The sequence below is a fragment of the Leopardus geoffroyi genome (genome assembly GCF_018350155.1).
Source record: "Leopardus geoffroyi isolate Oge1 chromosome D3 unlocalized genomic scaffold, O.geoffroyi_Oge1_pat1.0 chrD3_random_Un_scaffold_64, whole genome shotgun sequence".
NCBI lineage: Eukaryota > Metazoa > Chordata > Mammalia > Carnivora > Felidae > Leopardus > Leopardus geoffroyi.
In genome coordinates, this window is record NW_025543567.1 from 3,908 (window position 1) to 19,675 (window position 15,768).

Consider the following 15,768-nt stretch of genomic DNA (forward strand, 5'->3'; position numbering starts at 1 on the left):
AGGGCTGTGTCAGATAAGGGACTCAAGGAAGATGACATTTCGTGTGACACCTGAGAAGAACCAGCCAGGCAGAGGGCCTGAAGAAATAATTCAGTAAAACATGATGCTCTCACAGGCCACAGGCCTCAGACTTGCAGAAGGCGCCATGAGGAGGGCATGGAAGGAGAGAAGTTATCAAAGCACCCCAGATGGCCTCAGAGGGCCAGGAAGGACGACGCGGCCCTTGGGGATGACCACACCCTGGGTCGCGTTTGGGTCTCCCCGTCCAACTGCCTCTGCCCTTCCAGGTGAAGCAGATCATGGAGGAGGCAGTCACACGGAAGTTCGTCCACGAGGACAGCAGCCACATTATCTCCTTCTGTGGTGAGTCCATGGACCCTGACCTGGAAAGGGGCTTCTTTCTCTGTGGGCTGCCTTGGGGGAGTGGCATCTTTGTGCAAGGATTCTCACACCGTGTTTTGACTTTGTGACTCTGAAGTTATTTTTGGATTCCCGGTGGGCTCTGTGAGGGAATTTGGAACCACGGAGAAGTCGAGAGAAGAAAGGAAGAATGGCCTGTGTACCCAGCAAGAGTTAGTCACTGCTGACGCTGGAGGGACTGTCTTCCCCTCGTGTGGGCTCAGTTCACGGCTACCCATCCCCCTAGTGACGTTGGTCTTGCATGTGACGACAGACTCTGCACCCTTTCCTCACCCTGCCTGTGGCTGTTGCCAAATGAAGGGGGAGGATGGACGGGCTTTAAAGACATAGGGAATCGGGAGCCATTGATCCATCCTAAGGGATCATGTCCAGCTGGCTCAGCAGAGGACCAGGCCCAGGGCTCGGAGCTTGACTTGTATCCTTGAACCAGCTGTGCTCACAAGATTCCAGAAATAAATAACCGTGCTGCCAGGTTCTTAACTGTCCTTCCACAATGGCTACAGACACGTGTTTTACGTGTCCCCACAGTCAGGGTTCAGCTTCTAATCCATGTGTATGTATAAGCAGGGATGTTTCTTTCTGCCTGAAAACCTTTTCATTCCATGACTGGAGTGTCTCGCAATGGAGGACGTGCTGTATCTCCCCTCTCGCGCTCTTGGCTCCGAGGAGAGGCCAGAGCGAGGAGACCTGGTCGGCCCTCAGCTTCATCCAGATGGCTGGAGGCACTACCCATGGGAGCACATGCCGTGACCTTGGAGCCCACTGCTGTCAGTTTAGCCCCTTTGCAGCCAGGCAGACCTGGGTTCAGATCCCTCCTCTGCCATTTGTTTGTTGGCTGACCTTGGCAAAAAAAAAAAAAAAGAAAAAGAAAATTAAGTTTATTTGGAGAGAGAATGTGTGGGCAGAGGGAGGGCAGAGAGAGAGGAAGAGAGACAGAGAGAATCTCAAGCAGGCTCTATGCTGTGAGCACAGAGTCTGATGCGGGCCCCGAACCCATGAACCATGAGATCGTGACCTGAGCTGAAGTCGGACGCTTAACCGACTGAGCCATCCAGGTGTCCCCAAGTTTCTTTTTAAAGTGAGATATGTTTATTTAAATTACATATATGTGTGTGTGTGTGTGTGTGTGTGTTTATATACTTGTATGTGTATATATAGGTGTATATATATATATATATACGTCTGCATATGTACATGTGTATATACACATAAATGTTAACGTGAGAATGTATATATGCCTAATTTTTTTTTTATCCTGGACATCTCTATTTGCAAAGAAAATAATAGGCATACTTCAGAGTGTGCGACCATGCTCAGCCGTTGAAGATTTAGAGGAATAGAACGGGATAAAAATCATCATTCTCTAACTCCAACCCCAGAGTTTGGATGAGGGAGGAAGGGTGATGTTACCGCAGGGTGAGGCCTGCAGGGGCTCCCTGTGGTGTCTCTGCTCCATTGTGCCTTATGAGCCATTGTCAGAAAGACTCGAGGCATGTCTCCAGTGCTTGAACAGTTAATTAACTTATTGCAGTCTAAACAAAAGTGTAGTGTGTGCAAGCAAAAATGAAGATATTTCAGAGAGGCTCACCCAGAATTTATTAAACCCATGGGCAGATTAGGCAATAGGGTGGGCATCCGTTCAAAGCCAAGTAATCTCTGGGGCACCTGGCTGGCTCATTCAGTAGAGCACGTGACTCTGGAGCTCAACGTTGTGAGTTCAAGCCCCACGTTGGGCGTGGAGCGTCCTTAAAAGAAAAACTATAATCATAACGTTTTGAAAAAAGTCAAATAATTGCCAACAAAAATAAACCAAGACAAGCAATTGCACCAAACCTCTCAGTATTTCTCCTTGTGTGCAACACAACCTGGGCCAGGCTCTTAACCCTGAGACTGCTGGAGTATTCCTTCTGTGGAGTCACAGTAACTAGAACGCTCACTTCTTGGGTTTTTTCCACAAGGATTAGGTAAGGTAAACCTTAACACTGGTCTCACACCCAGCAGATACCCAATAAGGAGTAGCTCTTATAAAATGCTCAGTTTTTCCATCAACATCGATTATGATCCTATGATATACCAGAGTGAGCTCCCTCCCAGTCTGCTGTGTAAGACAGAAGATAAGAAAATACTCAATAAAGCGCTGCTGAAAGTACCCGAAATAAGACTGGGGCCATCAGAATGGCCTGCACAGGGACTGTTTCCCGGGGGAAGGGGGATGGGGGGGGACACTAAGGCCCAGAGAGGGAAAGCGATTTGCCTGAGGTCACATAGCAAGTTAGTGATAGAGCCCAGGCTGCTGCCCAGGTCTCCTGCTCTGAGCAGGGCTGGGCGGGGTGTCCAGGGGAAACAGACATGGGAAGATGATGACAGTCCTCTCTCTTCAGATCCGTTGTGGCGGCACAAGTGTTGTGAGCACACTTTGGGCTCAGACCTGGGTTTGGATCCCAGCTCGTCTGGGTGGCCCTGGGCAATTCAGTTCCCCTCTTAGGGCCTCAGTGTCCACATCTGAGAAATGGAGATGGTGTTCCTTTCTTCCTTGGCTGTGGCAGAGATGGAATGGGATCCATAATGTTAGCGGTTCCTGGCATCACAATAGTGGTGACGATCATGTGATTCTTCAGCTCAGATAAAGCCCACCAGTCCTGTGGTCAGCCTCCCCTCCCTCACTGACAGGAGTAATAGCTAACGTCCCTAAAGCACTCACTCTGTGCCCAACTATGTGAAGCGCTTGCCATGCATTTTCCCCACCTCGCTTGCTGCAACCACGTCAGATGCCTGTTCGTACTGTCCCCGTTTCACAGATAAGGATACTGAGACACAGAGAGAGGAAGTCATTGCCCAAGGTCACGCAGCTGGTTAGTGTCTGGGAGAGGATATGAACACAGACAGTCTGACCCCGGGCAGCAAACACAGGTTAACTGCTAAACTCTCCTCCCTTTTGAGGGAGTGGAAGGCAGAGAGACGTACGTGATTTTCTTTGATGCTTTCGTGGATTTTGCGATTCTGGGGCACCCCGCTCTCCAAGACACCTCTGTGTGGCTGAAGACCTGAGCTGGGCTGGGTGCTGGGGAGCACGGGTAGGGCAGGGCCTGCTGACCATCGTGTCCCTGCAGCGGCTGTAGAGGCCTGCGTCCTGCATGGGCTGCGGCGGCGGGCGGCTGGCTTTCTGCGCAGCAACAAGATTGCAGCTCTCTTCATGAAAGTGGGCAAGAACTTCCCACCGGCCGAAGAGCTGAGCCGCAAGGTACAGGACCTGGAACAGCTGATGGAGAGCGCGTGAGTATGGAGCATGGGGTATGGGCTGGAGCGTTCCTGCAGGGGACAGTCCAGGCTCCTCCCTGAGCTCTGCCAGAACCCGCACCTCCTGGCACTGTCTGCACTCTCCTTTCGCTCCTCAAACCCACCAGACTCTTTCCTACCCCGGGGCCTTTGCACATGCTCGACCTACCACCCGGTTCACACGCCTCACCTTCCAGGGCTGGTGCCTTGTCATCATTCAGGCTTTCCCCCAGTTAAGGGTAAACTCCAACCCTCGCCCCATTTCTCTTACATATCACTGCTTATTTTCTCTCCTGTGGTTATCACCACCTCTAATTATTCATTCCTTTGTGTACTTTTTACTTGATTGTTGTCTATCTCTCCTCCTTGGCTCTGAACTCCATGAGAACAGGCCACTAAAATCTGTTATTCCCCATTTTGTCCCCAGTGTCTGGACAGTGCCCAGCACCTGGTAAAATGCTCAAGAAATGATTGTTGAATGAGTAAGTGTCTGCTGTTAGCCAAACCCATTCCGCATGCAGGAAGACCAAGTTTAATGAAACTACTGTGGTCTCCATCTGCATGGATCAGATACTGACACTGAGGCAACAAGGGGAACGGTGACTTCACTCACACGTCTGGAGGGCTGATTTCCTGGGGGGGAGGGCTCAGGGCCTGAGGGCATGTACGGGAGAACCTCCCACCAGAGTCCCGACCACACAGTTTGACTCTACGCCAGAGCCGCGGTCTGGAGCCTGGTCAGGTCTGGCAAAGAGGTTTCAGCTCCCGTTGGTGCTAGCAGCCGCCCACAGGACCTTGTTGTGAAAGATTCCGGAGCCGTGATTGGGCTTCACGGGAAAGAATGTGTGGACTGATTCGCCGTGTGTGTGACGGGCAAGAGAAGGGAGAGAGAGGCGCACATGCTGTGTGTGCCGTGGGTGATCACTCCTCCTCAGCGGGTGGGAGATGGTCCTTTCCCTCCCTTGCAGGCTGTGCCAGCCCAGAGCTGCTGGCCAGAACTGTGGGACGGGCAAGGCTGTGGACTTAGCATCACCGCCTCCCTTTCGGAATCAGACTCCTCAGCCACTTGGTCTTCAAGGTGCCTTCCAGTCCGCATGCTAAATTCCCAAGTGTTTGCTGATAACTTCGAAAGGGAGCGATTTCCATGGGCCTTCCATAATATCGGGAATGACTTTCTCATGGAGGAATTAGAGATACCCATGCCAGGTGGTAAGGGAGAGCCATTCATTTCATTCATGCAATCGCTCATTCATGAGAGAGGGAAGGGGAGAGAGGGAATGAGAGAGAGAGATGAAGAGAAGTATCGCTATGAGAATCTGGCTTGCCCATCAACAGTATATGAAGGTGTCTGTTTTACCGCATCTTCACACTCACTGGGTGTTATCATTTTTTCAACACGTCACCCACTTGCCAGGAGCAATGTGGGCTTTTGTTGTTGTTTTAGTCGCTGTTCCTTCATTCCCTAGAGAGGTTGGGCATTTTGCTGTTTGCACATTGGTCCTGTTGGATCTCCTTTTTTGCGAATATTCCTCCTCCTTCTGTACTGGTCTTGAAGGCGAAACCAGATTCAGGGCCTCCAGGAGAATGTGCGGAAGCTGCCGAAGCTGCCCAGCCTGTCCCCACTTGCCATCAAGCACCTGTGGATCCGCACTGCTTTGTTTGAGAAGGTCCTGGACAAAATTGTGCATTACCTGGTGGAAAACAGCAGGTGAGTGAGAAAGAGCAGCCGCCGTGGCGTGCTCTGGCGCCACCTTCTGGCCATTTTGGGAACTGCACCCTATGGCACAAAGCAACTTTCTTTTCTCTCCTGTTGACGTGCACTTGATTTGAAAGCAGTTAGATAAAGGCCTTCTGGATGTTTGCCTCTAAATGAGCCCAGCTTAGAACCTGGGACTATTCAGGTGCTTCCTGCTAATATAGGATCTTCAACTTTGGAATGAGGAACAAGGATCTTGCAATCTTAGGGATCTTTTTCCTCCCATGAATGAAGCCTACAGTCTACTTGCTAACTGTGGTCCTAGAAGAGTCATGTAGCTTCTCTGTGTCTCTGCTGCTCTTTTAATAAATGGGACAGGGATTGTTGCCATTCTGGAGAAGAGGTGAGAAGGGGAGTTAGTGAGTACACAGTGTTTTGGAAATGTATGATACTTTTTTTACATTTTCTATTCTAGCTCAGATTAACCTGGTGTAAAGGTTTTAGACTATGAGTACTCTTGGCAAGCATTCATCCATGCATTCACTCATCCAGTAAATATTTAATGGGCACCTACCATGTGCCAGGCACTAACTGAGATGTTGGAGGTACCTTGGTCTTAACTGTCATGTTAAGAGCTTGGATATTATGCTAAGAGCACAGAGGAGCCAGTGAAGAATGTGGGCTTTTGTATAACCTGAGACTCTTCATGGCTAACACTCCTTCCAGCCGTAGACAGATGGGGAGAGAGAGATAGACAGGGGGAGTGGGAAAGAGGAAACACGATGAGGGAAATATCTGAGAATCTCCTCATCTCTCGGTATATGAAAGTGCCTGTTTAACCACATCTTCACATGCAGTGGGTATTATGATTACCTTGTATTCTTTGCCTGTTTGCTAGGAAAATATATATGAAAGGAGAGAGCAGAGTCCTTCCTCTCACGAACCTCACATAGTTGCAGGGAAAACAGGAAAATAGTAATTGTGGTAATATGTGGTGAGTATTCCAAGTCAGGTGGGTGGTGTTTTAACTTCCTCTGGGTGGTCAGGAAAAGAATCCTGGAAGACATGGCAGTTAATCATCAGTTTGAAGGGCACGTAGGCATTAACCCGGTGAAGTGGGTAGGGAAAAGAGTGTTCCCAGCCAAGGGAATAGCAGGTGCAAAGGCCAGGAGGCAGGAGACAAATTGGAAGAAATCCAGGCTCTGGAGTGCAATTAATCTCTTCACCTTCTAGTAAAATGTGATATGTCTCTGCCCCGTGCCCTCGCATGGGTGCGGGCCTCCGGAGCTAATGCCTTTGGCATATGACCTTGTGTTTTCTGCTGAATGAGTCGGTAGAAGGAATGAGTAATTTATTTGAGCAGCAATGCCAAACTATCTCTTTATTTTTTTTTGTCTAAACTTTTTATTTTTTTGATTCGCATAGAAGTTGTAACATTAGCGCAAAGAGTTCTCGCCTGCCCTCAGTGATCACATCCTACATAACCATAGTACAAATACCAAAACAGGAAATTGACGTTGGTACAATACTGTTAACTAAACTACATGCTTTATTTGGATTTCACTAGTCTTTACGTACACTCATTTTTTTCTGTCTAGTTCTATGGAATTTTGGCATAGTTAAATTCAGTATAAATACATATATGTATTATTTAATTAAATGTATTATTTAACACTTTAATAAAAATTACATACGTATATGTATTATACTCATAGTATAAATACAGTCTATAATTCTGTGTAACCAACACCACCACAGTCACGACACAGAACTGTTCCAGTGAAACCTACCACCCCAAAGAAGCTCCCTCAAGCTGCCCTCGATGGTCACATCTTGCCCCCAGTCCCACCTGCTAGTTTTTAAGGTACTCTTTCCAAGGTTTATGATCATGCAACGGTGCTGGTTTTCAGCATAGAGACTGAGTGGCAGAGTGGAAAGTGTCTTGAAGTTTTACCTTCAGATCTGACACCAAAATGGATACACTTGCTGCTGAGAATGCACAGAGCATGTCCGTTCGGCTTCAGCCAATATCCTGGTGGATAGAAGATTCCTCTGGGGTCAAATTACAGTGATGTTGCCACCCCTTAGCAAGAACTCCCTGGTGTCAGAGTCTGTGCTGTTGCTGTAAAAGCAGGTCAATATTTAATCCTCCCAACAGCCTGGGCAGGTGAGTTCTGTCATTCTTGTCATTTTATAGCTGAGGACACTAAAGCTCAGAGAGGGTAGTCGTCACATGCCCAGGGACACACAGTGAGAGTGGGAGTGGCCGACCTGGGCTCCCACTCAGTCTGCCTCGCTGCAGATCCTGTGTTCTTAGACCCCTGCTGTAGGATGGGAACACCCAAGCCGGCTGGGTATAGCTTGCATCCACCTGCTGTGTGGCCTCCAAGAAGTCACTTACCCTCTCTGAGCCTGACATCCCTTGGGAAGGTAGAACAAGGTCCTTTCCAACTCTAAAATTCGGTTCCTAGCTTGCAGGAGTTTGCAGAGAATTAGGAGGCACTACACAACAACTCAAACAAAGAAGCAAAACCCATAAACACTCAGCACAAACATTGTCTTGCCCATATGACAAGTTATTTTGAAGAGCCAGAAGCCAGGGGGCGCTTGCGAGCACGTCAGGCCCGCGTCATCCACATAGTTATCCGCGCAGGAAGTCCTGTTAATATAGCTTTTCCGTACACACCACAGCTAAAAAGCCTTTTATTGCCTCAATAATATTAGAAGAGCTGACATCATCTGAGCTCCCAAGCCACTTGGCGCCTGAAATGGAAGATGTGATAGAAGCTGCTAGAAGCAGCCAGAAGCAGCCTTCTAATTACTATTCCCGTTACTCTCATTAAGGCTGTATCACAGCCATGTATTAAGCAGTTACGTGCCAAGCATGGTACTAAGTACCCACATCTGTTGTCTCTTTCAAAAGTCCCCTTTTTTTTTTTTTAATGTAAGTAAGCTTCACACCCAGCGTGGAGCTCAACGTGAGGCTTGAACTCACGACCCTAAGATCAAGACCTGAGCTGAGATCAAGAGTCAGACACTTAACTGAACCATGCAGGTGCCCCCTCTAAAGTCCTTCTGATGGCCCTAGGATATATGTTTTTATTACCCCCATTTTACAGATGGGACATTTGAGGCTTACAGCGTTAACTGGGTAACAAGAGGGAGGCTGAACTCAGTCTGTTCTTAAGCATCAGGTCAGTGTCAATTGTGCGCCCTCTGCTGGTTACCATCCAGACCTGCCTGTCCTTTTCTCTTACTAGTAAATACTATGAGAAGGAAGCCCTCCTGATGGACCCGGTGGATGGCCCCATCCTTGCGTCTTTGTTGGGTAAGTGGTCCAGGGCTCTGAGCTTCATCTGGATCTCTGATGTTGGCTCACTAGTGCACCTCCTAAGGGCCTCTCTCGTTTCCCTCTAGCCTTCTCCATCAAAACTTACCTGTTCCCTGGCTCTTGCTCTCAGGGTCTTGTGCTGGACTCTCCTTAGCAGGACCCTGGGGCATACTCACTGGCTGGAGGGGAGAGGCAGTGAAGGTGGTGGCCCATCTGGGGGTAGACAGGAGGGTAGACTTTCAGGGCTATGGATTCCCAGTCCCCGTATGCTCCACAGTGGGGCCCTGTGCCCTGGAGTACACCAAGATGAAGACTGCCGATCACTTCTGGACTGACCCCTCGGCCGACGAGCTTGTCCAGAGGCACCGCATCCACAGCTCGCACCTGCGGCAGGACTCACCCACCAAGCGTCCAGCCCTCTGTGTGAGTAGGGGTGGACTCTGGGGCCCTGGGAGGGAGTTGGGCTGAGTGCCAGACTTGGTGTGGAGGTGGAGAATGGAGTGGGACATTGAGGGTCACCGCAGGCCTCACCCTCCACCTCCCCTCACCCTGCCAGATCCAGAAGAGACATTCAAGTGGCAGCATGGACGACCGACCATCCCTTTCTGCCCGTGACTATGTTGAGTCCCTGCACCAGAACTCCCGGGCCACACTCCTCTATGGCAAGAACAACGTTCTGGTTCAGCCGGTGAGAGATATCTGGGACCCAGATCTTCCACAGGGGGTCTGGCTTCCGGTTATACAGGAGGCGTTCCCTCTGGTTCCAGGCTGCTCATCCATTCATCCATCCATCTATTCACATCTCCATCTCTCCATCCATTCATCCATATGACAACATTTGCTTCTATCCATCCATCCATCCATTCACCTACCTACCTGTCTTTACTTCTACCCATCCATCCATCTGTCCAGCCACCTATCCATCCATCTTCCTACCCAGGTTTTCATCCATCCATTCATCCATCCATCCATCCATCCATCTTTATATCCACCCACCCATCCATCCATCCATCCATCCATCCATCCATCCATCCACCCATCCATCCATCCACCCACCCATCCATCCATCTTCCTACCCATGTTTACTTCCATCCATCTAACTACCCATCTATCCATCTACCCATCCATCCATCAATCCACCCACCCATCCATCCATCTTCCTACCCATGTTTACTTCCATCCATCCATCCATCCATCCATTCACCCACATACCTGTCTTTACTTCTATCCATCCATCCACCCATCCATCCATGCACCCACCCATCCATCCATCTTCCTACCCATATTTACTTCCATCCATCCAACTACCCATCCATCTATCCATCCACCCATCCATCCATCCATCCATCCACTCGTCCATCCATCCATCTTCCTACCCATGTTTTCATCCATCCATCCATCCATCCATCCATCCATCTTTATATCCATCCATCTACCCATCCATCCATTTATCCATCCACCCATCTTCCTACCCATGTTTACTTCCAGCCATCCATCCATCCACCCAGCCATCCATCCATCCATCCATCCATCCATCTTCCTACCCATATTTACTTCCATCCATCCAACTACCCATCCATCCATCTATCCATCCACCCATCCATCCATCCATCCATCCATCCACCCATCCATCCATCCATCCATGCACCCACCCATCCATCCATCTTCCTACCCGTGTTTACTTCCATCCATCCATCTACCCATCCATCCATCCATCCATCTACCCATCCATCCATCTTACTACCCATGTTTACTTCCATCCATCCATCTACCCATCCATCCATTTATCCATCCACCCATCCATCCATCCATCCATCTACCCAGCCAGCCATCCATCCATCTTCCTACCCATATTTACTTCCATCCACCCACCCATCCATTCATCCATCCTTTTTTACATCATCCATCCATCCATCCACTCATCTTTACATCCATCCACGCATCCATCCACCCATCCATCCATCTTCCTACCCATATTTACTTCCACCTACCCATCCATCCATCCACCCATCTTTACCTGCATCCATCCATTTGTCCATCCATCTATTTAATTACCCATTTATTTTCCAGTCCATCTCTCCACCCACCTGTCCACCTAGCTGTCCATCCATCCATTCTCTTTTGTTATCACTCACTCATTCAGCAAGTATTTATACTGAGCTTTCCTTGTGCTGGATGCTTGGGATATCAGGATAAATATCTTCATGGTTGAGATATTTTTTAAATGTTTATTTTTGAGAGAGAACATGCATGGGGGAGGGGCAGAAAGAGGGGGACGAAGGATCCAAAGTGAGCTTCACCCTGACAGCAGAGAGCCCAATGCGGAGTCGAACTCACGAGTTGTGAGATCTCAACCTGAGCTGAAGTCAGACGCTCAACCAACTGAACCACCCCGGCGCCCCCTTCACAGTTGATATTTATGGAGTGCTTTCTTTGTGTCAAGCACCATGATAAGTGCTTTTAACTATATTAATTCATTTAAAGCTCCCAGCAACTATTTGATGCAAGTAGTGTCATCCAAGATGATAACGCTGAGATGTGCACAGGGGGGAGTAATGCTTTGAATTCAGGCTGCCTGATGTGGGAGTTGAATCATTTATCAATCACCTCTAGGCCTGGCTGGTGCAAGCCCCAGAGATGGGTGGTGAGCCAGGCACACGAAACCCCTACCCTCATGGAGTAGATACCCCTCTGCCTTTCCCTTCCTGAAACTGTGTGGATCAGTGTGGTGTTTGGGCTCAGCTGGGAGGAAGCAGAGGAAGCTGCCAGTCGCTCTAGCTCTGTGGTCGCAGTTGTGATCACGGGGTGACCCTGAGCGAGTCACTTCTCCCTGTGAGCCTTAATGTCCACATCACAATGGGTACAAGATCCTACCTCCTCAGATCTAAGAAGCTATGGATTTAAGATGCTCCATTTTTAAACATAACCATCAGGAAGTAAAAAAACGATACTAAGTTCTAGAAGATGTTTTCTCATTACTTGGAAATTTTATTTGACACTTTTTGAAAGAGTTCTTTGAGCTCTTTGATTTGGATAAAAGGAGTTTTGTTTTTTGTTTTTTAGGGGTGCCTGGGTGACTCAGGTGGTTGAGTGTCCAACTTGGATTTTGGCTCAGGTCATGATCTTGTGGTCTGTGGGATCGAGCCCTGCATCAGGCTCTAGGCTGGCAGTGTGGAGCCTGCTTGGGATTCTGTCTCTCCCTCTCTCTCTCTGCCCCCTCCCAGCTCACTCTCTCTCTCTCGAAGTAAATAAATAAACTTAAAAAAAAAAGTAAAAGGGTTTTTTTTTAATCATACATTGCTTTTTTAACTATGCGTAAGGGAACTTATAACTGACATTCATTAGTTAAGACAGTCCTAAAATTTCTTCACATTTCAGGGTTTAATTTTCTATATCAGTTTTTGACTTAGAGTCATCACTGCTTGTATTTTTCTAGTAAATACTGTTTTCTTTTCTTTTCTTTGTGAGAGAGAGAGAGAGCATGTGCACTTGCACACACAGAGAGAGAGAGAGAGAGAGAGAGAGAGAGGGAGAGAGAATCCCAAGGAGGCTCCGTGCCTAGCACAGAGCCCGATGTGCAGCTTGATCCCATGACCCTGGGATCGTGACCTGAGCCGAAATCAAGAGTCAGACACTTAACTGGACTGAGCCACCCAAGCACCCCCAAATACTGTTTACTGTTCCATCCAAAGAAGGGGTCAACACACTATAAACCCATGGGCCCAATGCAGTGCTCCACCTGTTTTTGCAAATAAAGTTTTATTGTAACAGAGCCGTGCCCATTACCTATCGTGTATGGCTGCTTTCACGCTGTAACGGCAGAGTTGAGTGGTCGCACCTGAGTCTGTATGTCTCACAGAACCAAAATTACTCCCCGTCTGACCCTTTATACAAAAAGCTTGCTGGCCTCTGATCAGGAGTGTAGGAGGCCCAGCGTTTCTCACAAGTGCACGTCCTTGGTTGTTGCTCTGCAAGGCCATCTGGAATTGTGGGCATGGCTGTAGTGGTGAATGTGTCTCCTCTGCCAATATCCAATCAGTGCTCTACTGCTCTGCTGCCCGTGTTTCTGCATACACAAAAACTTTTGAAGTCGAAGATGACTCACCGTCTAATTTTTCTGAAGACGTTTAAAACAGCACCTGTTCTCCGCATGTGAAGTAACAACATAGGAACAACTAGGACCGAGTTTGCAGGAGGTCAGGCAATGACCACTGTGTCACGATGGTGAGATGCCACCTGCTGTAAGATACATCCACACTTCAGGTACAGGAAAACATGGAAAACGTTCATGACCCGGGGCAGCAGTGCTCCGTCATGGGGCTGCAGGCATGAGTGGCTAACTTAAGACAGTGTGGGTAAAGCTGACACATGCTAGGTGCTCGGTAAATGTTGGCTGTCCATCTCCACATGTCGTTGAGGTGAATTTGCGTCCTTTATTTGTGAGGCTTGGAGAGACCCCCCCCTCCGCCACACCCCACCTGGGATAAAGCAGAGGGAGCTGCTGAGAAGTTCTGCAGGCTCGTGGGGAACACAGAGGGTCAGGCTGCTGGGCAGTGAGTATGGTGTGGGTGTTTGGAGGAGGAGATTCAGGATAACGTCTGTGGTTGGGGCATAGAACTCGGCTGCCCTCTTGTTCTCCCTTAAGACTGGCCAAAATGATGCCAGATAAATGACTCCTGTCAAGGAGAGCGTGGTGTTGGGACGCTTGGGTGGCTCCGTCAGGTGAGCATCTGACTTGATTCCAGCTCAGGTCATGATCTCATGGTTTGTGAGCTCAAGCCCTGCGTTGGGCTCTGCGCTGGCAGCACGGAGCCTGCCGGGGTTTCTCTCTCTCCCTCTCCTTCTACCCTTCTTCCCTCTCTCTCTCTCACACACAATAAATAAATAAGACATTTATTTATTTATTTTAATTTTTTATGTCTTTATTTTATCTTGAGAGGCAGAGTGCAAGCGGGGGCAGGGGCAGAGAGAGAGGGAGACACAGAATCTGAAGCAGGCTCCAGGCTCCGAGCTGTCGGCACAGAGCCTGACGCGGGGCTCGAACTCATGGACTGTGAGATCACGAACTGAACCGAAGTCCAACGCCCAACCGACTGAGCCACCCAAGCACCCCTAAAACATTGTTTAAAAAGGAGAGCGTGGTATTAAAGAGGGATAGAGCCCCTTCCTGATTCTAAAGAGTCCCCGGCTCTGCCCTTGCAGCAGGGCTTCCTGGACCTTGGTTGGGGGGTGGGTGGGAGTGTGAAAGTGCAGGGGGGCAGCTCTCAGAGGTGCATCTCTAGAACCCATCCTGGGTGGTTGGCTGCAGACTGCTTTACTTAGCATGGCCCCCTGGAAGGAGGTACAGGATCTTCCAAATGGTCATAGCCTTGGAGGGCATGACCCAACCCCTTGCATCTGGTTATGCCTCCTTGAGTCAGACGGCCCAGGGCCTATGACCACTGTGACTCTGGCACTTTGACCAAGCCTATGCCCTCCTCTCTCTGCAGAGGGATGATATGGAGGCCGTTCCAGGGTACCTGTCTCTACACCAGACAGCTGACGTCATGACCTTGAAATGGACGCCTAACCAGCTGATGAACGGGTCGATGGGGGACCTGGACTATGAGAAGAGGTAGGGCGCCGGGTCCTTCTCCCCCTTTGGCACAGGGAAGTGTGTGCTCTGTCCTTTGTGTCCTGCCCCGCCCCGCTGTTCTGTCTGGTTGTTGCGGCCACTTGGACCAGCCCCCCTGCAGCTGTGGCCTTATGGGTAACTCATTAGGAGGATCTGGAGACCAACTAGAAGAATCTTAGAATCTAATACGGGAATTAGGCAGGCCCTGGTCAAACACCACCCAGAGGGAGAAATCTTAACTAAGAGCTTGGGAGCCTGCAAATGGCAAATATTCCCCATCTGCTGCCGTCCTTCCCATCACTCCGTAAAGGAGGAAAGCTGGAGGTGTTGGTTGGTGGGCATCTGGTCCAGGGTTGTCTCCTGTGACCCTGGGATTTTCAAGACTCAGCAAAGGCTTTGGAGTCACACGCCGAAGACACATGGAAACCAAGGGTCCCCTGCTACAATCGTGTGTGTTCCCGCACAATTAGGGATGGCCCTAGGAGGAGCCCAAACAAAGGGAAGACTCAACCTGATTATTTCAGCTTGAGGAGTCTTGGCAGCTTTATATAAAATAAGGGCTCCTTTCAAGGAACATAACCAGAACACTGTTCTTGTGTTCTGTTTCATGTTAAGCTTCAGTGTGAGTAACACGAGGCCTGGGTGTGATTAATACCATTCTCTAAGCCACTTCCTGTGCAGAGGTGGCCATCTGTCTTCAGAGACGGTCAGTGGGAGGTAGAGTTGGTTCTAGGCTGAGCCGTATAATTCAGCTCTAGCTAGACTCCAGAGTTTCTGATCAAGAAGCCCTCACCAAAGAACAGCATGGGGCCCAGGAGATGCCCTTGGCCTGGGGCATTATTTCAATGGACTAGTTTTAAACCTCAGGCCTTCCGCAACCCCTCCCAGCTGAATCTGGATCACACGGAACCCTGAACCTCCTTTAAAGCATTTATAGAATTGCAGACACGTAATAAATCTGTGCCTATTTGTGTATCAGCTGTTGCTTCTAGACCTCAGTTCCGTGAAGGCAAGGCACTTGTCTTACTCATGTCTTCTCTTCGGCAACTGCCACAGATCCTAGTACAAAGTAGGTGCTTAGATAATCTCTGTGAAGCAAAGCAGGGAAGTTACCGGATTCAGTCATCAGATCTGAACAGAGCACCTGCTACATTCCAGGCACTGTGCTAGATACAAGAAACATAGCAGATGAACAGAAGGAGAGGAAAATCTTTACCCTCTCGGAGCTTCACTGTATTTACCTTACACTGAAGGAGACCACAATAAAACAGGTGTATGGATAAGTGTACGTTTTAGGCCCAAGTGCTTGCTTGTTTCTCATCCTGCTGGAAGATTTGGGGTGTGTCTGTCTCTCCCTGTCTCTGGGCTTCAGTCTCCCCTTCTATCAAATGAGAGGCCTGGACAACATGATCTTCCCAGAACTCAAAGGGT

General features: G+C 49.1%; 1 protein-coding gene across 11 annotated transcripts in view; it reads left to right on the forward strand.

The window, feature by feature from the left end:
• The first annotated feature begins 231 nt into the window (after positions 1 to 231).
• The window catches only part of LOC123595702 (small G protein signaling modulator 1), a 62,184-nt gene continuing 46,647 nt past the window's right edge, over positions 232 to 15,768 (forward strand). For 5 of the 11 annotated variants that reach the window (XR_006711313.1, XM_045473364.1, XM_045473369.1 and 2 more), the window contains exons 1-7: positions 232 to 363; positions 3,531 to 3,693; positions 5,252 to 5,404; positions 8,653 to 8,720; positions 9,001 to 9,146; positions 9,280 to 9,411; positions 14,213 to 14,337. Coding sequence is in view for 10 of the 11 variants with exons in the window: in XM_045473364.1 (XP_045329320.1) it covers positions 300 to 363; positions 3,531 to 3,693; positions 5,252 to 5,404; positions 8,653 to 8,720; positions 9,001 to 9,146; positions 9,280 to 9,411; positions 14,213 to 14,337 (851 nt within the window). In the remaining variant the exon portion in view is untranslated. Of the gene's footprint in view, positions 364 to 3,530; positions 3,694 to 4,123; positions 4,179 to 4,815; positions 5,405 to 6,290; positions 6,387 to 8,652; positions 8,721 to 9,000; positions 9,147 to 9,279; positions 9,412 to 14,212; positions 14,338 to 15,768 lie in introns of those variants that run through there. The other 6 variants (XM_045473365.1, XM_045473368.1, XM_045473372.1 and 3 more) reach the window with 6 other exon arrangements.